At 42.4% G+C, this 25,896-nt stretch overlaps 1 protein-coding gene across 1 annotated transcript; it reads right to left on the bottom strand.

Moving 5' to 3' along the window:
* Window positions 1-1,425: 1,425 nt before the first annotated feature.
* On the bottom strand, window positions 1,426-25,348 carry LOC120041565 (cytochrome P450 2K1-like). The gene is made up of 9 exons (XM_038986439.1): window positions 25,077-25,348; window positions 21,489-21,651; window positions 20,105-20,254; window positions 19,758-19,918; window positions 18,364-18,543; window positions 14,529-14,670; window positions 3,051-3,235; window positions 2,012-2,153; window positions 1,426-1,901 (listed from the first exon to the last, which is right to left on the bottom strand). The coding sequence occupies exons 1-9, from the start codon at window positions 25,278-25,280 to the stop codon at window positions 1,714-1,716; spliced, it is 1,515 nt and encodes a 504-aa protein (XP_038842367.1). The 5' UTR covers window positions 25,281-25,348; the 3' UTR covers window positions 1,426-1,713.
* Window positions 25,349-25,896: the final 548 nt, after the last annotated feature.

The raw sequence follows: 25,896 nt of genomic DNA, 5'->3' as shown, positions 1-25,896 counted from the left end.
GACATCCACCCTGTATTCAAGAGCATGTTGTTTCAACCGATGGCAGGCACAACACAACCTCAGATAATGTCAAATAAGGTCTAAGCTACAACATATGCAAATATGAAAAAGAGTTTAAAAAAAGTACCATTTGTATTTATTTGTTTTAATGTTTTTCAATAAATTCTAAAATTGTTTGACAACCCTGTTTGTAAGCTTAAAACGATATCTCAACTTTTTATCTTTTCCAGTGATGAAGACATGGATGTGTCATGGTATGGCGGAGTATACAAAATAAGTAAACATTGAGCACCTTTATCTCTTGAATGTTTTAGCATTCATCTCCAAAAAGACTTTCTGAGCACTTTTTACATAGGTACAACCATCTAGTACCGGGTCGGACCCCCCACTGCCGCCAGAACAGCGATTCTACAAGGTGGAGAAAACGTTCCACAGGGATGCCATGCTGACGCGATGGCATCACAAAGTTGCTGCAGATTGGATGGCGGGAGATTCATGCTGTGAACAGCCCGTTCCATCTCTTCACAAAGATGCCCTATTGGGTTTGGTCAGCAACAATGTTCAGATACTCTGTGGTGTTCAAACATTGCTCAATTGGTATCAAGGGACCTAACATGTGCCAGGAAAACATTACCCACACCATTACACCCCCGCCACCAGCCTGTACCGTTGACACCAGGCACATGCTTACACCAAATCCTGACTATGCTGTCAGCATGATGCAACAGTAACCGGGATTTGTCAGACCAGACAATGTTTTTCCACTCCTCAATTGTCCAGTGTTGGTTATTGCGTTCCCAATGGAGCTTCCTCTTGTTTTTAGCTGATAGGAGTGGAACCCTGTGTGGTCGTCTGCTGCAATAGCTCATCTGTGACAAGGATCAACAAGGTGTGCGTTCCGAGATGTCGTTCTACACACAACTGTATTACTTGTCTGTTTGCTGTCCGCCTGTTAGCTTGCACGAGTCTTGCCATTCTCCTTCAACCTCCATCCTCAATGAGTTGTTTTCACCCACAGGATTGCGGCTGACTGGATGTTTTTTGTCTCGCCATTCTCTGTAAAACCTAGACACTGTCGTGCTGAAAGGAGATACTGGATCCGGCGTGCCTTGCTCCGACGATCATACCACCTTCAAAGTCACTTAGGTCACACGTTTTGCCCATTCTAATGTTCGAACGGTAAATTAATGTCTCAATGCCTGTCTGTCAGCTTTATATAGCAATTGATGTGACTCACTGTATAAGTGCGATCCATTTTCGTGAACAGGGTGTACCTAATAAACTGGCTGGTGAGTATATGTATGGAAGGTTTCATTCAAATCAAATGGGGTGCTGTCAAAAAGTGATGGAATATAAATGGATTTACCCTGATAGACTGTTTTAATTTCCCATGGAACTTTAAACAATGCAACGGTTGAAGCAAAGCAGAAGCTTTATAAACTTTATTCTTAACTGGAACATGACATTTTGAATTAAAATTAACTTTACTCTATAAAGTATGTTCGACTACTGTGGTCTTCCGTGCAATTAAATCTAAAAGGATATTGGAAGTAGCCTATGAACCGATCAAACAAAATATAATCATGTTTGTGTGTGTCGCGCAAACTCATTTCTGGGATTATTTATTATAATGGTACATTTAATGTGTAGTGGTTTTGATGCATATTAGCTTTTTGATTGAGTTTGCCCCACCAATATTTTCATGTTCAAATCTCAGACCCGGCTCACAGCACAGAGCTGGTGAGGTGAAGGATTGAGGGTGAACCCCACGGACGGCGTCAGGTCCAGATCATCCTCTGTTACTCCAGGAGGAGGAGAGAAATGAAAGCGCTGCAGGAGGGAGGTGAAGAAGAGGAAGAGCTCCATCCTGGCCAGACCCTCCCCCAGACACACCCTACGACCTGCGAGAGACCAAAGATACAGAAAATAGCATGAAGTCTGTCCAAAAGGCTACCAGAATTGATCTACTTCTTGCAATGAAATTATGTGTTATATAATGAAGTTAATATACCTGCATAGAAGGCCATGAAGGCGTCCCTCTTGACAAATCCTCCGTGCTCATTCAGAAAGTGGGAGGGGGTAAAGGTGTGGGGGCTCTCCCATTCGCTATCGTCCTGTAGGACCGACGTCAGTAGAGGAATCACAGACGTCCCCTGCAGTAAGGGTGAAGCATATGACCCCTTATTTTCAGAGTAAAAGTGATGGAACTTGGTTTAATAAATGTGCACACTCAAAAGGAGTGGATTACAACTGCAGGCAGAAATATATACTTACAGCATGCCCACACTCCAATATTTTACAATAATGTGTTGTGATCTGGATGCCGTCTTTTTGCATCCCCCAAATGTGGAATCCTTACCGATATCATGGACAGTAATGGTTTGAGAACATTCCAAGATTTGAAAGATACATTAACAGGTAACTCCTTTTTTCAATATTTACAACTAAAGTTCACTATACTGGTCTACGGAGTCCCTTGGGAAACCCCAACTACCAAACCATCCAGTGATGGATTTATATACTCCCTCTACGGCACGCTAGGTCACCAGGCTGCTCATTATTACACACACACACACCTGTCACCATCATTACGTGCACCAGCACCTCAGACTCACCTGGACACCATCACCACCCTGATTACCTTCCATATATCACTCCCTTTGGTTCCTTCCCCAGGCGTTGTTTCTGTTTCAGTTTCATGTCTGTGCGTTGTTCATTCTTGTTTTGTATTATGTTTAGTTTATTGATTAAATGATTCACTCCCTGAACTTGCTTCCCGACTCCCAGCGCACTTGTTACAATATAAAAATATGACCTTGGCATCCTGTAATCCCAACCATCAATTTATACAGGTGGGGTGGGAGGCATGGTTTTCAGGTGGGGAAGGAGGATGCGGGCGGGTGGATAGGGACTGAAGGGGGGAATGGATTGGGCTTCTCTTTGCATTTATTTTATTGTTTTTTGAACCTGCAACCTCCCTTCAGAAAAAAAGAAGACAATATGAAGTTGGTCACAAAATAAACAGAGATTTGGATATTCAGGTATCTGACCTTTTTGATGAAATATCCCTGGAACGTGACATCTCGGCTGGTGGTATGAGGGATGGCCATGGGTGCAATGTTGGCCAGTCTCTGGGTCTCATGGATCACTGCATCAGTGTAGGGCAGGTTCTTCCTGTCCTCTACCAAGGGCTGACGACTTCCTATAACCCTGCTGATCTCCTCCTGGACCTGGTCTGAGACAGAAAGGAGGGAGGGTTGGAGTTAATACAATGAAATGTACACTGGGTATACAAACATTAAAAACCCCTGCTCGTTCACTGACAGACTGACCAGGTGAATCCAGGTGAAAGCTATGATTCCTTATTGATGTCTCTTGTTAAATCCACTTCAATCAGTGTAGATGGAGGGGAGGAGACAGGCTAACAACGGATTTTTAAGCCTTGAGACAATTGAGACTTTATTTAACTAGGCAAGTCAGTTAAGAACAAATTCTTATTTACAATGACGGCCTACCAAAAGGCCTCCTGCGGGAATGGGGACTGGGATTAAAAATAAATCAAATATAGGACAACACACATCACGATGAGAGAACACAACACTACATAAAGAGAGACCTAAGATGACAACACAGCATGGTAGCAGCACAAAACATGGTACTTACATTATTGGGCACAGACAACAGCACAAAGGGCAAGGTAGAGAACAATGCATCATGCAAGGCAGCCACTGTCAGTAAGACTGTCCATGATTGAGTCTTTGAATAAAGAGATTGAGATAAAACTGTCCAGTTTGAGTGTTTGTTGCAGCTCGTTCCAGTCGCTAGCTGCAGGGAACTGAAAAGATGAGCGACCCAGGGATGTGTGCGCTTTGGGGATCTTTAACAGAATGTGACTGGCAGAACGGGTGTTGTATGTGGAGGATGAGGGCTGCAGGAGATATCTCAGATAGGGGGAGTGAGGCTTAAGAGGGTTTTATAAATAAGCGTCAACCAGTGGGTCTTGCGACATGGATTGTGTATGCGTTCCATTCAGAGGTTGAATGGGCAAGACAAAAGATTTAAGTGCCTTTGAACGGGGTATGGTGAAGGTGCCAAGCGCATCGGTCTGTGTCAAGAACTGCAACGCCGCTGGGCTTTTCACACTCAACAGTTTCCCGTGTATATCAAGAATGGTCCACCACCCAAAGGACATCCAGTCAACTTGACACAACTGTGGAAAGCATCGGATTCAACATGGGCCAGCATCTCTGTGGAATGCTTTCGACACCTTCTAGAGTCCATGCTCCAACGAATTCAGGCTGTTCTGCAGAAGATGTTCCTAATGTTTTGTACACTCAGTGTATAATCCTGAGTTAACGTTTAACCTTCATTAACCAAGCCATCCTTGGGGGAACAAAATGGCGCCGTAGAGAGCACACTGTGTTTCAGCGAGCTCCCGTGGCATTCGTAAATTTATATTTTTTCATTAATCTCCTAGCTTGAAAAAGTGGTAGAATTGGCTAAATAAGTTATCTTACAATGAGTCTTGACGGCTATTTCTCAAAAATCTCCGACAACATGCCCAACAGAACTACTAAGAACTCGACCAAAACCACCATCCCTGTAGATGTGCAGGAGGAGCTAGCTTACGTTAGCGAAGCTAACACCATTGCGGATCCAGGCACAATGGACCTGGTGATTCAAAAGATGACAGATAACATTACTAAAGTGATCGATGTTAAGATAAGAACAGTCTTGGAAGCAATAGCAGGCCATTCAGCTGAACTACAGGGGGTGTGTTAAACGTGTTGATGAGGCGGAAGGAAGAATTGCTACAGTGGAAGCTTCAACTACATCTATGGACACTAAGATAAAAGCACTTGAGAAACAGGTGCGCGAAATGGCGGAGCACATTGACGACTTGGATAATCGAGGACGCAGATGCAATATTCGTGTTGTGGGACTCCCGGAAAATTCTGAAGGGACACGTTCAGTTAAATGTTTTGAGGAATGGATCCCTGACTACCTACAAATGGACACTAAGGCTGGTCGTGTGAAGCTGGACAGAGCCCATCGCTCTCAAGCACCGCTACCCGGTCCCAACCAGCGCCCACGGCCAGTGGTTATAAAGTTCCACAACTTCACCGACAAGCAGCGCGTCATGGATGCGGCTAGAAACATCGGTTCTGACGGTAGTCAACGTAAAGGTCCAAAGGTCTCATTCTTCAATGATTATTCCACAGCGGTTGTACGAAGACGCAAAGGGTTTGATGAGGCGAAGGCTCAACTCAAGAGAATGAAGATGGACTACGCACTGCTGTACCCGGCCACATTGAAGATTATGGTCAACGGATCGCCTAAGAAACTCTACACACCTGAAGAGGCTGCTGCGTTTATTGACTCTCTCGGGTAAATAACTTTAAGTTGCACCTCCGCAGCATTGGATAACTTTTTTTATTTTATTTGAATCTGATCATGAAACAGTGGTGTGAGTTCTCACGTGTTCCGGTTCAGTAATATTCGTATTTTTATAATTTTTCTTGCTAAAGTAACTGCCACTATAGCTCAGGCTGAGATATGGGTGAATCTATATTGGTGCCCAGGCTTGGTTTTAGGTGGAAGAGCCTCAATCTTCATATACTGATTTTCATTTCCATATATATAAAGGATGAGGCTATTGAGTGGCAATGCAGACTTAAGAGTCTACATTGGAAAGTTGAAATCCCCTGCATGTTAGCTAGTGGGAAAACCCTCTTTTGGATCTTTACATGTTTAATTTTTGGGTTTAGTATAGTTCGAGTTCAGGGTTCATATCGTTTGTTTATGCTCGGTGAGATAGAAGAGAGTTCAACACATGGAAAAAGGTACCACCCCACTTTTACAGTAGGATTCAGTCTGGATATTGAATGGTCAAAGTGCAATGGCAGGTAACAGACTGCGTGTATGTACATGAAACATTAGAGGGAGCCATAACCCCATTAAAAGGAAGAAGGTACTGTCTTTTTTGAAAAAAGAAAATATTGATATTGCCCTGTTGCAAGAAACTCATTTGGATGATAAGGAGCATCTGAAATTACAACAAGGGGGGTTTGGTCAAGTGTTTTTCTCATCATTTACATCCAGAAGTAGAGGTGTAGCAATTCTTGTGAAAAAGAACCACTTAAGGTCTTGAATTGTGTGAAAGATAAATTTGGTCGCTTTGTTATAATTAATGGTACTTTACAAGGGCAGAACATCTCCATAATGAATATTTACTTCCCCCCTGCCCACCCCCCTGACTTCCTCACTAAGGTATTTCTAGACTTTTCAGAATTAAACTCAGACACTGCAGTGGTTGGAGGAGATTTTAATTGTTTGTTGAACCCCCTTATTGATAAGTTTCCCAGCGGTATAGCTTCACTCTCTCCTCGAGCTAAGTCACTTAAAGCTATTTGTGATGATCTGGGGTATGCTGATGTTTGGAGAACTTTTCACCCCTCCAACAGAGAGTTCACTTTTTTCTCTGCACCTCATGGATGTCAGACTAGAATAGATTACTTTTTTATGCCCAGGACGTCTTTGCAGTCTGTTTTATCCGCTAGGATAGGAAGCATAGTCATATCTGATCATGCAGAGGTGATCCTGGACATAAAACTCAACGGGGCATTCAATCTGTCAAGACATTGGAGGTTGAATACAACCATCCTTAAAGACCATACATTCACATCATATTTTATTACAGAGTTTAAAGCATTTTTCTCTATTAACTCTCAATCAACAGATAACCCCTCGCTCCTTTGGGAAACCTGTAAAGCGTACGCCAGGGGTCTGATTATGTCATACACAGCCACTAAGAGGCGGAAAAAGCAAAAAACGTTAGAGGGTGAATTAGGAACTAAAGAGAAGGACTATATTAAAACTCCCACTCCTGCCCTATTAAACCTGTCTGGACTCCCCATCCCGGATCCGGGATATTTGTCATCAGAAACGCTGACTAGCATAGCCTAGCCTAGCGCGACAGGTATATAATAAAATATAATTTCATGAAATCACAAGTGCAATATTGCAAAACACAGCTTAGCCTTTTGTTAATCCATCTGTCGTCTCAGATTTTGAAATTATGCTTTACAGCGAAAGCAATACAAGCGTTTGTGTAAGTTTATCGATCGCTCGACAAAACAATAAGTACACCTAGCATCAGGTAACTTGGTCACGAAAATCAGAAAAGCAATCAAATTAATCATTTACCTTTGATGATCTTCGGATGTTTTCACTCACGAGACTCCCAGTTAGACAGCAAATGTTCCTTTTGTTCCATAAAGATATTTTTTATATCCAAATACCTCCGTTAGTTTGATGCGTTATGCCCAGGAATCCACCGGAAAGAGCGGTCGCGACAACGCCTAATTTTTTTCCAAATTATATCCATAATGTCCACAGAAACATGTCAAACGTTGTTTATAATCCATCCTCAGGGTGTTTTTCAAATATCTATTCGATAATATATCAACCGGGACAGTTGGCTTTTCACTAGGACCGAGAGTAACAATGGCTGCCTTTCTCAAAAATCACTCGGAGAGTGGGTGAAAGTTTTATATGATGATCCTCAGGCTGCTGTCCTTACTAATGGGCTACGGTCAAATAGCTTCTCTATATACAGAGGTACCAGACAGGGCTGTGCTTTGTCCCCTCTCCTATTTGCACTCGTTATGGAACCACTGGCCAAGGCCATCAGGGTAACGCCTGCTATACAGGGGCTGCTCATTGGTGATGTTCACCATAAAATAAGCTTGTATGCTGATGATGTCCTGATATTCATCTCTAGTCCCGAGACTTCAACTACATCTCTTATCAATATTATTGAATTATTCAGCGAATTCTCAGGCTACAAGATTAACTTAACTAAATCAGAGGCTATGCCACTTGGTAACCTTCACTCTGTACCTAATACTTCTCCCCCCTTCCCTTTTAAATGGTCTCCCTCAGGTTTTACATATCTGGGTATATTCGTAACTCCTAAATTCCAGCAAATGTACAAAGCCAATTTTGTTCCCTTGTTTGATACAATAAGACACGATCTGGAGCGCGTGCTAGCGTGGTGACGGCTTCCCTGTTCCATCCACTGCTCCCCCCTGGACACTATGATCACTTGGCTACATAGCTGATGCCTGCTGGACTGTCCATCAATCACGGTACTCCATTCTGTTTATTTGTGTTTATCTGTCGGCCCCAGCCGCGAACTCAGGCTCTGTGTGTAGTTAATCCGACCCTCTCTGCCTAGTCATCGCCATTTTACCTGCTGTTGTTGTATTAGCTGACTAGCTGCTGTTGTCTCACCTGTTGTTTTAGCTAGCTCTCCCAATCAGACCTGCGATTACTTTATGCCTTACTATATGTCTCTCTCAAATATCAATATGCCTTGTATACTGTTGTTCGGGTTAGTCATCATTGTTTCAGTTTACAATGGAGCCCGTAGTTCCACTCCTAATACCTCTGTTACCTCCTTTGTCCCACCTCCCACACATGCGGTGACCTCACCCATTATAACCAGCATGTCCAGAGATACTACCTCTCTTATCCTCACCCAGTGCCTGGGCTTACCTCCGCTGTACCCGCACCCCACCATACCCCTGTCAGCACATTATGCCCTGAATATATTCTACCACGCCCATAAATCTGCTCCTTTTATTCCTTGTCCCCAACGCTCTAGGCGACCAGTTTTGATAGCCTTTAGCCGCACCCTCATCCTACTACTCCTCTGTTCCTCGGGTGATGTGGAGGTAAACCCAGGCCCTACATGTCCCCAGGCACCCTCATTTGTTGACTTCTGTGATCGAAAAAGCCTTGGTTTCATGCATGTCAACATCAGAAGCCTCCTCCCTAAGTTTGTTTTACTCACTGCTTTAGCACACTCTGCCAACCCTGATGTCCTTGCCGTGTCTGAATCCTGGCTTAGGAAGGCCACCAAAAATTCTGAGATTTCCATACCCAACTATAACACTTTCCGTCAAGATAGAACTGCCAAAGGGGGAGGAGTTGCAATCTACTGCAGAGATAGCCTGCAAAGTTCTGTCATACTTTCCAGGTCTATGCCCAAACAGTTTGAGCTTCTAATTTTAAAAATTAATCTCTCCAGAAATAAGTCTCTCACTGTTGCCGCCTGCTACCGACCCCCCTCAGCTCCCAGCTGTGCCCTGGACACCATCTGTGAATTGATCGCCCCCCATCTAGCTTCAGAGTTTGTTCTGTTAGGTGACCTAAACTGGGATATGCTTAACACCCCGGCAGTCCTACAATCTAAGCTAGATGCCCTCAATCTCACACAAATCATCAAGGAACCCACCAGGTACAACCCTAAATCCGTAAACATGGGCACCCTAATAGACATTATCCTGACCAACTTGCCCTCCAAATACACCTCTGCTGTCTTCAATCAGGATCTCAGCGATCACTGCCTCATTGCCTGTATCCGCTACGGGTCCGCGGTCAAACGACCACCCCTCATCACTGTCAAACGCTGCTCCCTAAAACACTTCTGCGAGCAGGCCTTTCTAATCGACCTGGCCCGGGTATCCTGGAAGGATATTGACCTCATCCCGTCAGTTGAGGATGCCTGGTCATTCTTTAAAAGTAACTTCCTCACCATCTTAGACAAGCATGCTCCGTTCAAAAAATGCAGAACTAAGAACAGATATAGCCCTTGGTTCACTCCAGACCTGACTGCCCTCGACCAGCACAAAAACATCCTGTGGCGAACTGCAATAGCATCGAAGAGTCCCCGCGATATGCAACTGTTCAGGGAAGTCAGGAACCAATACACGCAGTCAGTCAGGAAAGCAAAGGCCAGCTTTTTCAAGCAGAAATTTGCATCCTGTAGCTCTAACTCCAAAAAGTTCTGGGACACTGTAAAGTCCATGGAGAACAAGAGCACCTCCTCCCAGCTGCCCACTGCACTGAGGCTAGGTAACACGGTCACCACCGATAAATCCGTGATAATCGAAGACTTCAACAAGCATTTCTCAACGGCTGGCCATGCCTTCCTCCTGGCTACTCCAACCTTGGCCAACAGCTCCGCCCCCCCCCCCGCTGCTACTCGCCCAAGCCTCCCCAGCTTCTCCTTTACCCAAATCCAGATAGCAGATGTTCTGAAAGAGCTGCAAAACCTGGACCCATACAAATCAGCTGGGCTTGACAATCTGGAACCTCTATTTCTGAAACTGTCCGCCGCCATTGTCGCACCCCCTATTACCAGCCTGTTCAACCTCTCCTTCGTATCATCTGAGATCCCCAAGGATTGGAAAGCTGCCGCGGTCATCCCCCTCTTCAAAGGGGGAGACACCCTGGACCCAAACTGTTACAGACCTATATCCATCCTGCCCTGCCTATCTAAGGTCTTCGAAAGCCAAGTCAACAAACAGATCACTGACCATCTCGAATCCCACCGTACCTTCTCCGCTGTGCAATCCGGTTTCCGAGCCGGTCACGGGTGCACCTCAGCCACGCTCAAGGTACTAAACGATATCATAACCGCCATCGATAAAAGACAGTACTGTGCAGCAGTCTTCATCGACCTGGCCAAGGCTTTCGACTCTGTCAATCACCATATTCTTATCGGCAGACTCAGTAGCCTCGGTTTTTCTAATGACTGCCTTGCCTGGTTCACCAACTACTTCGCAGACAGAGTTCAGTGTGTCAAATCGGAGGGCATGTTGTCCGGTCCTCTGGCAGTCTCTATGGGGGTACCACAGGGTTCAATTCTCGGGTCGACTCTTTTCTCTGTATATATCAATGATGTTGCTCTTGCTGCGGGCGATTCCCTGATCCACCTCTACGCAGACAACACCATTCTGTATACTTCTGGCCCTTCCTTGGACACTGTGCTATCTAACCTCCAAACGAGCTTCAATGCCATACAACACTCCTTCCGTAGCCTCCAACTGCTCTTAAACGCTAGTAAAACCAAATGCATGCTTTTCAACCGGTCGCTGCCTGCACCCGCACGCCCGACTAGCATCACCACCCTGGATGGTTCCGACCTAGAATATGTGGACATCTATAAGTACCTAGGTGTCTGGCTAGACTGCAAACTCTCCTTCCAGACTCATATCAAACATCTCCAATCCAAAATCAAATCTAGAGTCGGCTTTCTATTTCGCAACAAAGCCTCCTTCACTCACGCCGCCAAACTTACCCTAGTAAAACTGACTATCCTACCGATCCTCGACTTCGGCGATGTCATCTACAAAATAGCTTCCAATACTCTACTCAGCAAACTGGATGCAGTTTATCACAGTGCCATCCGTTTTGTTACTAAAGCACCTTATACCACCCACCACTGCGACCTGTATGCTCTAGTCGGCTGGCCCTCGCTACATGTTCGTCGTCAGACCCACTGGCTCCAGGTCATCTACAAGGCTATGCTGGGTAAAGCGCCGCCTTATCTCAGTTCACTGGTCACGATGGCTACACCCACCCATAGCACGCGCTCCAGCAGGTGTATCTCACTGATCATCCCTAAAGCCACAACCTCATTTGGACGCCTTTCCTTCCAGTTCTCTGCTGCCTGCGACTGGAACGAATTGCAAAAATCTCTGAAGTTGGAGACTTTTATCTCCCTCAACAACTTTAAACATCTGCTATCTGAGCAGCTAACCGATCGCTGCAGCTGTACATAGTCCATCGGTATATAGCCCACCCAATTTACCTACCTCATCCCCATACTGTTTTTATTTATTTACTTTTCTGCTCTTTTGCACACCAGTATCTCTACTTGCACATGATCATCTGATGATTTATCACCCCAGTGTTAACCTGCTAAATTGTAATTATTCGCTCCTATGGCCTATTTATTGCCTACCTCATCATGCCTTTTGCACACATTGTATATAGATTTTCTTTTTTTCTTTTTTTCCTACTATGTTATTGACTTGTTTATTGTTTACTCCATGTGTAACTCTGTGTTGTTGTCTGTTCACACTGCTATGCTTTATCTTGGCCAGGTCGCAGTTGCAAATGAGAACTTGTTCTCAACTAGCCTACCTGGTTAAATAAAGGTGAAATAAAAATAAATAAATAAAACTCTCTCCCGATTTCTTGGTTGGGTAGAATATCCCTCTTGAAAATGAACATTTTACCTAGACTACTTTACCTAATCCAAATGATCCCAGTATTATTCTCCAATAATGTAATAAAGGATGTAAACGGATGGCTAAGTTCCTTTATATGGAGTAAACGCAAGCCAAGACTTAAGATGGCAATATTGCAGCTGCCAAGTGCCCAATATCAGGTTATATCAGTGGTGTGCCCACCTATGTTATATTTCTGATTGGATCACAAACGACGACTCCTCTATTTGGTTAGACATTGAGACTCCTCTTTCAAAATACCTCTTACAGGATCTTTTATTTTTCAGAAGTTTCAAGTCTGTAGAAGATCACTGCAATAATCCTATTACACTTAACACACTCAAAGTATGAAGGTCAGTTCAGCGCTTCCTGGGAAGTTCCAAACTAACCTCTGCTCTTACCCCAATTCTTAACAACCCAGATTTTGGTCCAGGATTGCTGGATGCTGGCTTTAACTTTTGGCTTAATAAGGGCATACGCAGACTAAATGACTTATTTGCTGATAAGATTTTATTGTCATTTGAGCAGATGGTGGAGAAATATTGACTCCCAAAGCAGGACTTTTTCCGCTTGGTAACCCTGATATGTCTGTCATTGAAAGAATGTTTTTTTTCCCCACAAAGTCTGTTTTATGATGCTTTAAGGTCCTTTTCTGCTGTGACACACAGAGGGTGAAACAAGTGTGGGAGAAATAATTGTCTGTTACTATTGACGAAGAGATGTGGGAGGACATTTGGAGATATGCAAAAACAATATCTATATGTAATCGTACTAGTGTAACGGCTTTCCTCTTCATCCGAAGAGGAGGAGCAGGGATTGAACCAAAATGCAGCGGGTTGTGAATACATAATGATTTATTAAAACAAACGACGAAACACGAAAACAAACACTTGGAAGGATTACAAAATAACAAAACAATGTAGACTGACCTGAACGTAAGAACTTACATGTAACACGAAGAACGCACGAACCGGGAAAACAGACTACACAAAAACCGAACGAACAAACATACCGAAACAGTCCCGTGTGGCTACCTTAATATGACTCTCAATCAGAGGAAATGAAAACCACCTGCCTCTAATTGAGAGCCATATCAGGTCACCCTTTAAACCAACATAGAAACAGAAAACATAGACTGCCCACCCAAACTCACGTCCTGACCAACTAACACATACAAAACTAACAGAAAACAGGTCAGGAACGTGACAACTAGAGCAATCCAATTAAGAATAATACACAGATTGCATATACAGTATCCCCAAATCGCAGACATGCTTTTAGCCCCTCTTCCTCTTCTCCTCAGTGTCTTAAATGTAAAACTGATACAGGCACCCTAACACATTGTTTATGGTCATGTACAAAAATACAAAGATACTGGTCTGGTGTTCTGCAAGAAATTGAAAAGATCCTAGGGTTTGATCTAGAATTGGACCCAGTTTCTTTACTGTTGGGTCTCCCTAGTAGGCATGTTACTTCTGTGGGTAAGAGGAGGCTTTACAACATCCTTACCTTTGCAGCAAGGGAAAACATCCTTTTACAGTGGATTAGTGATAAGGTTCCTTCTATTAAAGATTGGCATAAGATACTATTTGAATGGGTGCCTCTGGAATATCTGACATGTACATTGCATTCTAAAACAGATCAGTTCTACAAAGTATGGGAACCCTATCTAAATTACCTAGAACCTGAGGTATCAGCTATTATGCTGCAAGGATTCTCTTAGAATGGTGGTGATCTATGTATTTCAGAATTACACTGTACGTTCCATGTGTGGAACCTAACTTCTTAGTTTAAACTGAGCTTTTTTGTTTAATTTCTGTTTGTAAGTTTGTTTAAAATGTATGTATTGAGAGACGCAATGATGGGGATGGGGTGAGAGAAGCGGGGAGAGGAAAATGGTGTGCGTGTGTGTATGTGTGTGTATGTGTATGTATATGTGTATATATATATATATATATATATATATATGCGCAGGTATGTGTAAGTGAGTGCTGTTTTTTTTGCTTTGTCTCTGTTGTTGTATCTCTTAATATGGGTGAAAATTGTGAAATTCCAATAAAAATACTGTTAAAAAACAAAACAAGCCATCCTTATCTAGTTTCATAATATATTCTTCAATTTGGCCCTTTGCCGATGTTTATAACTTGTAACACCATGAGTGCTTTACTGTTTCATGTCTGTGTGTCACAGGTGGCACATTAATTGTGGAGGAGGGGCTCACAGTAATGGCTGGAACGGAATCGAACACATGGTTTCCATATTTTTGATACCACTCCATTCCAGCCATTATTTTGAGCCGTCCTCCCCTCAGCAGCCTCCTGTGGTGTGTGTGTGTGTGTGTGTGTGTGTGTGTGTGTGTGTGTGTGTGTGTGTGTGTGTGTGTGTGTGTGTGTGTGTGTGTGTGTGTGTGTGTGTGTGTGTGTGTGTGTTTATATCAATCCTTACCCTGTATATGGGGGTACTTGGCCATTAGCAGCAGACCCCAGCGCAGGGTTGTCCCGGTGGTGTCGGTACCAGCACCAAACAGGTTAGCAACACTAAATACCAGGTTGTCGTCATGGTAGAAAGAATCCATATTGCCAGATTCCTAACAGAAACAGACCCGCAGATGACATGAGTTATGTACAGTCAGTCTTCCCTCAAATATTAGCCAAGAGAAACTGGCATGCATAGTATTGATATTAGCCCTCTGATTACAATGAAGAGATAAATGTGTCACGCTGTTCTGGGCAGCTTAACTTGGCCCTTCTTTAAACTGGTCAATAATTAAGATAAGATCAAACTAGAGCTTGCTTTGTGGAAGGTGGTGCTTCTACACCTGCATTGCTTGCTGTTTTAGGCTGGGTTTCTTTACAGAACTTTGACATCAGCTGATGTAAGAAGGGCTTTATTATTTGATTATTTATTTGATTGATTGAAAAAAGCAGAGCATCTATTTATCACGGACAGTCCTCTCCGCATCTTTACAATCATTGAATCAACAAGTTCTGACCATGAGAGTTTACAATCTAAAATAACACCAAGTAACAGCCACACCATTGATTACCAGATTCAGCTGATGTCCAGAACTTAGGGAATGATTTGTATCAATACAATGCTTAGTTTTGGAGATGTTCAGGACCAGTTTATTACTGGCCACCCATTCTCAAACTGACTACAGCTCTTTGTTTAGTGTTGCAGTGATTTCACTAGCTGTGATTGCTGACGGGTTGAATCATCAGCATACATGGACACAGGCTTTGTTTAATGCCAGTGGCAGGTCATACAAATAGAAAAGAGTAGAGGGCCAAGAGAGCTGCCATGCAGTACACCACACTTGACATGTTTAACATTAGAGAAGCTTCCATTAAAGAAAACCCCTTGGGTTCTATTAGATAGCTCTGAATCCACAATATGGCAGAGGTTGAAAAGCCATAACACATAGGATTTTCAACACGTTATGGTCACTAATATTAAAGGCTGCACTGAAATCTTTTTATTATACATTTCTTTCAACCAATCATCAGTCATTTGTGCCAGTGCATGTCCAGTGGCCTTCTCTATAAGCATGCCGAAAGTCTTCATTTGTTTACAGCGAAATAGCATTGTATTTGGTCAAACACCATTTTTTCCAACAGTTTGCTAAAAGCTGGCAGTAAGCTGATAGGTTGGCTGTTAGAAACAGGCCTGAGGACAAACACTTCTCTGGGCTCAGATTAAAGACATGACAGTTGTCAATGCCAGGACGTTTGTCATTATTGATCAATAATCATTTCTTCACCTCTCCCACACTAAATTTACAAAATAAAAGAAAAGCATTGTAAGTTTGAATTATGTGTTTTTTTAATGCATGAATATGATGGCTCACTGTTTTTCTGGCATTTCCTGCCTAAATTTGCCACCATGCCAATGAAGTTATCATTAAAATAGTTGGCAACATCAAATTGTTGTGATAAATAAGCCATCTGATTCCATTTTAATAGAATTAGTATTTCTGACTATAATTTCCTTTTGTTTATTTAACTAGGCAAGTCAGTTAAGAACAAATTCCTATTTACAATGACGGCCTACTGGGGAACAGTGAGTTAACTGCCTTGTTCAGGGGCAGAACGACAGATTTTTATCTGGTCAGCTCGGGGATTCAATCCAGCTACCTTTCAGTTACTGGCCCAACGCTCTAACCACTAGGCTACCTGCCGCCCCAATTTAAAATACTCCAAAGCCCCCCCCCTCCCCCCATCATTCTTTATATCCTTGATCTTGGCTTCATAATACAGTTTCTACTCTTTGTTGAATTTGTCACATTATTTCTCTATTTGCAGTAAGTCAGCCAGTCAGATGTGCAGCCAGACTTATTAGCCACTCCTTTTGCCCTCCATCTCTTTCAACCATACAGTTTTTCAATTCCTCATCAATCCATGGAGCCAGTTTCTTAAAAGGTACATGTTTATCAATAACTAGAAGAAGCAATTTCATAAATGCATCAAGTGCAGCGTCTGGATGCTCCTCATTAATCACATCAGACCAACAAATATTTTTTAACATCATCCACATAAGAGTCACAGCAAAATGTTTTTTTAGGTATTTTTCTTCAAACGTCATTGTTGGTTAAGGGCTTGTAAGTATGCATTTCACTGTTGTATTCGGCGCATGTGACAAATACAAAAGATTTTCAAATGAAATTGTATGATCTCATACACTATTTTAGTCCCATCTTTTAGAAGCTTCGCTTTCCTGGATTTAGACACTGGATATTGTGATCACTGCATCCAATGGCTACAGCTTTAGAACAAAGATATTAGTAAAAATGTAATCAATTAGTAAAAATGTATTAGTAAAAAATGTAATCAATACAGTGCATGAGGATGATTGTTCCTGTTCTGTTTGTAAACACCCTAGTAGGTTGATTAATAACCTGAACCAGATTACAGTCACTGGTTACAGTGAGAAGCTTCCTCTTCAGCGGAGAGCTTGATGACAACCAGTCAATATTCAGGTCCCCAAGATAGTAGACCTCTCTGTTTATATCACATACACTATTTTTTTATTTAACTAGGCAAGTCAGTTAAGAACAAATTCTTATTTACAATGACGGTGTACCCCGGCCAAACCCTAACAATGCTGGCCCAATTGTGCATTGCCCTATGGGACTCCAATCATGGCCGGTTGTGAGCCAGCCTGGAATCAAACCAGGGTCTGTAGTGATGCCTCTAGCACTGAGATGCAGTGCCTTAGACCTCTGTGCCACTCGGGAGCCCCCATCAAGCATTTCACACACATTATCTAGATACTGACAGAACTTGGTGGCCTATAGGAGCTACACTAAACTAGGCTTTAGAGGAGGCAGGTGAACCTGCAACCACACTTCATTAACACTTGACATGAGATCCTCTCTAAGCATTACAGGGATATGTCTCTGAATACATACAGCAACAACTCCCCCATAGGCATTCCTGTGTCTTCTGTAGATGTTATATCATTGTATTGCTAATGATGTATCAAATGAATTATCCACGTGAGTCTCATAAATGGCTAATATATATCTGATGTTAGCAAGTTATTAATGGTATTAACCTTATTTCTAAGGCTACATATATTAATATGGGCTATTTTTAGCCATTTCCTGTGTAGCTTATCAGAGACATAATATGGAAAAGAACCAACAAAGCAAACCAAACAGATAATCAACACATTCTTTTAAATCAGCTTGAGGAACTGTTTTAGTGTTTGAGTCTGAGTTTACATGTGATTCTACTGATACAGAGAACTAGTTAGATCCTCCCTCAGCTGGCATTCAGTCAAACTGGTTGAATCAACATTTTCCACGTCATTTTAATTAAATTATGTTGAATCAACGTCGAATAGATGTTGAATTGACGTCTGTGCCCAGTGGGATGTTAATGTTGGACAACTGAAGTTAGTTGTGTTCTTGGGCAGTAAAGTGAACCACAAGGTGGTGTAATAAGTATTATAAACCCGGCAGTTTGGTCTTGGTAATTTAGACAATATACCCCGAGTGTGACGCAAAATGACTAATTTACTGTTCTAATTATGTTAGTAACAAGTTTATAACACCAGCAAGGCACCTCTGGGTTTTGTGGAATATGGCCAATATACAAGGACTGTATACAGGCACTGCACTTCGCGTCATGCAGTGCCTTAGCTGTGGTAAATTGACCATATACCACACCCCCCTCGGACCTTATTGATTATTCTATTCTGTACAGTTATACTGAGCAATATTAATGCAACACTTTGTTATGAATGAGTGAGATGCAGATTCTGCATGAAGTCTTCATACCTCCAGGGTCTGCTTTCGGACAAGGAACGAGTCCACAAAGCCTCTACACATCTGAGGGTTCAGAGTCTCCTTCAGGACCCTCACCAGCTCTGTCACCTCCATCTTCATATCAGCAATATTCTTTTTCAGACGTGTCAGGTTGTTTATCCACGGACCCAACCAGGGAAACATGTTGTACATCTACACAGAGATTCAGGTAGAATACGCAGAAAACAATATTATATTATTTATAACATAACACACCACAACTATAATTAGATCATTAAATACATCAATTCAAATGTGATATACATTTGCATAAATGTGTAACTATTAGTTGTGAGCACACACAGTGATATTCAATATTATTTGATATCGATAAGAGCGAGGCATATTGTAATGTCGGTTTATTATTTTTACTATTCTGTAAAAAGAACACATTACTTTTCCTGCATACACAAAACCCTCAAACAGACCTCACAGGCTCCCAATTTAGCATATTTAATTAATTGCCTGTTGATGGTCCTATAATATATGCCTCCCTAACTAACCAGTTTGAATACAATATTATAATACCAGAATATTCACCCCTGGCCCAACGGACAACCTGCAAACAGTTGTCTGAACTTCAAAGAGCCATGGAAGTGAACAGAAAAGTGAACATACACAGTTGTAATATATTTTATACAAACCGCTACGATATGGAATCACAAAAATGGTACTGATATTGATATCATTTTGTATATCGGTGCCCATCACTAGTGATTATGTAACCATATTATATATAATAATTACAATGATATAAATAAATGTACAAAATATTTTAGCCATTTAGCAGACACTCTTATCCAGAGCGATTCACAGTTAGTGCATTCATCTTAAGATAGCTTGGTGGGACAATCACATGACACAGGCATAGTAAGTACACTTTTCTCAATTAAGTAGTTATCAGCAAAGTCAGAGCTAGAAACCTGTTGTTCAGGAACTTTTTTTTGGGGGGGGGGGTTTATTTAAGATACTTTTTGAGGAGGTAGTGTTTCAGGTGCTTTCAGAAGATGGGTAGGGACTCTGCTGACCTAGCTTCAGGGGGAAGCTGGTTCCCCCATTAGTGTGCCAGGACAGAGAAGAGCTTGGACTGGGCTATGAGGATTTTATTTGATATATTACACGTATACATCATGAATATTGTATATAATGATTTATAAGCAGCTTAGTAATGGGTTATAAACTGTACAATAATGGTTTTAATAAGTTTACTTGCACATCAAGTAAAGTATAACTGAGTATGTACATTTTAATTTGCAAGAATTCATAACAGGTGTTCTGTTTCCTAGTTTTATTGATTGCACTGAGACAGACAATTTTTATTTAGAAAATACAGTAAAAACAAAATGGTCTGAATAAGCAGACTGTACCTGAATTGATGCAGAACCTGTTAGGCGTATACTCTCATTGGCCCTGTCCGCCATGCCTGTGAATAGGGGGTCAGTGTATTCAAACCTGCTGCCATAGACAATGGCCGAGATTATGTTGGAGACGGCATAAAGCACAGGCTGTGCTGTGTCAAATGCCTTACCTGTAATAGACAAAACATCTAATTAATTACAAAATAAGCTTTCCAGAACCCACACAATCACTTAGCTATTTACTAATAATGTGGTTACAAATCAAGCTATTTTTAACCAGGCAATTAAGCCTAGGCAACCCTTATAAATACATCATACTACTTCTACTACTAGCGTAGAGATACTGATTCTCTTACCCTCATGTTTTTCCAATACTTCAATCAGGTAGGGGATTTCCTCTAAGATTTTCTCCTCACTCCCTTTCTTGCCCATCCCAAAGTCTCTAAGGTTTGTCAGGGCAAAGCGCCTCATCTCTTTCCATGAGTCTCCATTGGCAAACAGAATCCCTGTAGAGAACGTAGTTTGTTTCCATGACAATTCAAAGTGAAATATTAATAAATAAATTATATTTATTATAATATGCCATTTAATAATGAGCATGTACATATATATATATATATCATCTGCCAAATTATCTCTGCATCCTTTCTGGTCATGATCATCTGTAACTATTTTAGACATTTATATTATTTGCTGAGGATTAGAGTCAGAACATTTGATGAATTGTGGAAACAGTCTCATCTCTGCATTCACCATTCTAGCCTGATCTCTGCATTCACCATTCTAGCCTGATCTCTGCATTCACCCTTCTAGCCTGATCTCTGCATTCACCATTCTAGCCTGATCTCTGCATTCACCATTCTAGTCTGATCTCTGCATTCACCATTCTAGCCTGATCTCTGCATCCACCATTCTAGCCTGATCTCTGCATTCACCATTCTAGCCTGATCTCTGCATTCACCATTCTAGTCTGATCTCTGCATTCACCATTCTAGCCTGATCTCTGCATTCACCATTCTAGCCTGATCTCTGCATTCACCATTCTAGTCTGATCTCTGCATTCACCATTCTAGCCTGATCTCTGCATTCACCATTCTAGTCTGATCTCTGCATTCACCATTCTAGTCTCAAATGTCAGAAATGAGTGGTATTATTCAAAATGAACTTGTCAGCTATTGGATCACTTTCAACCAATTAGAGGACAGCCTAATTCAAACACAGTATTTGGCAACATTGGTTGTTTTCCTAAACCCAACCACTGTTTCTGCGAGGGCACTGATTGGACCAGACATTTTCTGGCTTATTCCAAACGCCAACCTATTGGATAAAGGGCAGGCTGATACATGCAGTAAAACAGAATGGTGAATGCAGCAATCAGACTTGTTCCACCAGGCTAGAATAAGACTTTCAACAGATGGATATGAAATGCATTACAAACTCATCTCAAAGTGTCTGAAATTGATTGTGTAGCTCAATAAAGTTTATTTAAAGTAACTGTTAGGTGAAAATCTCACTTTTAAAAGTTCATAATTTGTTAACTCATACCCACAATGTTGTTGACTCATCCTATGCTCATATTTGTGGCCAACACAGAAATTGGAGAACAAAAACATGGATTGCTGTTTTAGCTTGTTCATAGACTGCTTACAGATGAAGGAAATCAATAAGACAGGTCGTAATTTGGGTGAACTATCCCTTTAAGAATGGGACATAGCCAGCATAAGAGTCAAATATCATTACCATGTCCTTGGTTGAAATCATAGAACACAGGCGTGATGTCCCTGTCCCCAAAGTCCTCTGCCTGGTTGACCAGCGCCTGCTTGACCGTCTTGTATCCTGCCAGAACAACCACTTTCTTGGGTCCAAAGTGAACCGTGAAGATGGAACCATATTTCTTGGAGAGCTGGACAGATAAAGTACACATAAAAGTACACCATAGACTCAGTTGTGTCTCGTAATGATATACAGTGGGGAGAACAAGTATTTGATACACTGCCGATTTTGCCGGTTTTCCTACTTACAAAGCATGTAGAGGTCTATAATTTGCAAAAATCAAGAAAATCACAATGTATGATTTTTAAGTAATTAATTTGCATTTTATTGCATGACATAAGTATTTGATCACCTACCAACCAGTAAGAATTCCGGCTCTCACAGACCTGCTAGTTTTTCTTTAAGAAGCCCTCCTGTGGGCCTCCCGGGTGGCGCAGTGGTCTAGGGCACTGCATCGCAGTGCTAGCTGCGCCACCAGAGTCTCTGGGTTCGCGCCCAGGCTCTGTCGCAGCCGGCCGCGACCGGGAGGTCCGTGGGGCGACGCACAATTGGCATAGCGTCGTCCGGGTTAGGGAGGGTTTGGCCGGTAGGGATATCCTTGTCTTATCGCGCTCCAGCGACTCCTGTGGCGGGCCGGGCGCAGTGCGCGCTAACCAAGGGGGCCAGGTACACGGTGTTTCCTCCGACACATTGGTGCGGCTGGCTTCCGGGTTGGAGGCGCGCTGTGTTAAGAAGCAGTGCGGCTTGGTTGGGTTGTGCTTCGGAGGACGCATGGCTTTCGACCTTCGTCTCTCCCGAGCCCGTACGGGAGTTGTAGCGATGAGACAAGATAGTAATTACTAGCGATTGGATACCACGAAAATTGGGGAGAAAATGGGATAAAATTTATAAAAAAGAAAAAGAAAAAAATAATAAAAAGAAGCCCTCCTGTTCTCCACTCATTACCTGTATTAACTGCACCTGTTTGAACTCGTTACCTGTACAAAAGACACCTGTCCACACACTCAATCAAACAGACTTCAACCTCTCCACAATGGCCAAGACCAGAGAGCTGTGTAAGGACATCAGGGTTAAAATTGTAGACCTGCACAAGGCTGGGATGGGCTACAGGACAATAGGCAAGCAGCTTGGTGAGAAGGCAACAACTGTTGGCGCAATTATTAGAAAATGGAAGAAGTTCAAGATGACGGTCAATCACCCTCGGTCTGGGGCTCCATGCAAGAACTCACCTCGTGGGGCATCAATGATCATGAGGAAGGTGAGGGATCAGCCCAGAACTACACGGCAGGACCTGGTCAATGACCTGAAGAGAGCTGGGACCACAGTCTCAAAGAAAACCATTAGTAACACACTACGCCGTCATGGATTAAAATCCTGCAGCGCATGCAAGGTCCCCCTGCTCAAGCCAGCGCATGTCCAGGCCCGTCTGAAGTTTGCCAATGACCATCTTCATGATCTAGAGGAGGAATGGGAGAAGGTCATGTGGTCTGATGAGACAAAAATATAGCTTTTTGGTCTAAACTCCACTCGCCGTGTTTGGAGGAAGAAGAAGGATGAGTACAACCCCAAGAACACCATCCCAACCGTGAAGCATGGAGGTGGAAACATCATTCTTTGGGGATGCTTTTCTGCAAAGGGGAAAGGACGACTGCACCATATTGAGGGGAGGATGGATGGGGCCATGTATCGCGAGATCTTGGCCAACAACCTCCTTCCCTCAGTAAGAGCATTGAAGATGGGTCGTGGCTGGGTCTTCCAGCATGACAACGACCCAAAACACACAGCCAGGGCAACTAAGGAGTGGCTCCGTAAGAAGCATCTCAAGGTCCTGGAGTGGCCTAGCCAGTCTCCAGACCTGAACCCAATAAAAAATCTTTGGAGGGAGAAGAAAGTCCGTATTGCCCAGCGACAGCCCCGAAACCTGAAGGATCTGGAGAAGTGGGCCAAAATCCCTGCTGCAGTGTGTGCAAACCTGTTCAAGAACTACAGGAAACGTATGATCTCTGTAATTGCAAACAAAGGTTTCTGTACCAAATATTAAGTTCAGCTTTTCTGATGTATCAAATACATATGTCATGCAATAAAATGCAAATTAATTACTTAAAAATCATACAATGTGATTTTCTGGATTTTTGTTTTAGATTCCGTCTCTCACAGTTGAAGTCTACCTATGATGAAAATTACAGACCTCTACATGCTTTGTAAGTAGGAAAACCTGCAAAATCGGCAGTGTTTCAAATACTTGTTCTCCCCACTGTATGGCTAAGCACAAAACTGGACATCACATACAGCTTGTTTAATATGTTTCAGTCAAGAAATAGCATGAAGACAGTGGTTTACACTTGATGTCAGACCTAGGATCAAATACCAGTCAATGTAACTTAATTATTAACAAAATTAGTATTTAGACAAAGTTTTTTATTGGAAATACATTTGGAAAGTATTGGTGTCAAGCTCCCGCTCCCATCGTCACCGGTCTACTAACCACTGGTCCTGGCAACTCATCTTTATGCACACCTGGCAACCATCATTATGCACACCTGGCAACCATCATTATGCACACCTGGCAACCATCATTACGCACACATGGCAACCATCATTACGCACACATGGCAACCATCATTATGCACACATGGCAACCATCATTTCGCACACCTGGCAACCATCATTATGCACACATGGCAACCATCATTACGCACACATGGCAACCATCATTACGCACACATGGCAACCATCATTACGCACACCTGGCAATCATCATTACGCACACCTGCGACTCATCAGTCACACCTGGACTTCATTACTCCCTTGATTACCTCTTTATATAGCACTCTTTTGTTATCAGTCATCAGGTAGTATTGTTTATGTTTCCATGTCAGAGGTCTGGTCATGGCATTAACTGCACCTATGTTACAATTGGCATGTATTTACAACTACTTGTTTTTATATTCAAAGTAGTTGTTTTTGGCTGTATATTAGAAAATAGTCAAACACAAACATGTCATATTTAAGTACACTATGTATTTGAACCCAGGTCTGTTTTAACAAGATCCCTGAAGGGATATTCCTGGGGTGCATCTCGGGCGCCGAAGTCGTGGATGTGGATTATGGCAGCCCCCCGCACCTCTCTGATTCAGAGGGTTGTGTTAAAGGCAGAAGACACATTTCAGTTGAATGCGTTGTTGTATAAATGACTAGGTATCCCCCTTTACTTTCAATATTCTAAAGTGGCCTCATCTCTTTCCTTGCAACACGTTGGTCACTGTCACAAAGTATTTTGTCCATAGCCTGGTCCCAACAATAACCATCTGGGACCAGGCTACTTGGGCAGGACATATCTATTGAAGTACATTACAGAATAGAACATTAAACAACATTAACCAGGTAAAAGCATGTACAATGTGCCAGAGTTAATTCATCAGTTTGCTTACTGAACTTTTCAAACCTGGTGAAATAGCAAAAAAACTATATAAGTGAGATAAAACAGATCAAATCTCACAGATCAAATCAACTCAACATGTTTTGTTCTGAGAGCAACGCATGACTTCATCTCACCTCGCAGAGAGTGCAGTAGGGCTTCTTGAGGTCCAGCTGGAGCATGTTACCAAGCAGGGGCAGAGGCCTGGGTCCTGGAGGCTCCTTCCCCTGTTCCTCAGAGCTGGAACCAGAGGAGCGGAGGTAGAGGACCAGCAGAAACACCACAGTAGCCAGCAGTGTCACCGTGCTTGATGTCTGTAGAAGACCTTCTATAAGAGACATCTTCAAACTGAGCTCATACACCTTATACTGGGCTAAAAATACAACACACTAATGCTCCGTTATGGAACAAGTGTTTGTGCTCAGAGAACTTCCATGACAACAGATCTCCAAGGAATGCTATTTGTATAACCTCCCCACCCTATTGGAGCAAGATGAGAAGAGGGAGGGTACAACCTCAGAGGAGGAGCTAAACAATGCAACTCCTGCAGGTCTGTCTACATATCATAGAATTGTGAAACTCACATGATCTCACCTGCAGGTCATTGACAAACTCTCCATATGATTTGTTTCCTGGTCTTTCCAAAAAAGGTAATACATCGAAAGGCGTGTATAGGCCCGGCGAAATGGAATTAGGCTGATAGACCAGATTAACACATAAACTTTATTCCATCACCAAATGGATGGTGAGGGTTACATAGATAGAATGAGGTTAAATCTAATCATATTTGGTATTTGATTTTGTTACTAAAGATCTTCAGAAATCCCCCTCTGTTGTCTATATACTTTGAAAACTCTATAAATATCATATAAAAAAGTTAATAAAGTACTGATTGACATATATTTACATCTCCGATCATATATAATAACTTTTTAGACACTTGAAGGTGTTCCACAT

The sequence above is a fragment of the Salvelinus namaycush genome, unplaced genomic scaffold (assembly GCF_016432855.1).
Source record: "Salvelinus namaycush isolate Seneca unplaced genomic scaffold, SaNama_1.0 Scaffold477, whole genome shotgun sequence".
Classification (NCBI taxonomy): Eukaryota; Metazoa; Chordata; class Actinopteri; order Salmoniformes; family Salmonidae; genus Salvelinus; species Salvelinus namaycush.
This window is presented reverse-complemented; position numbering and strand designations above follow the sequence as displayed.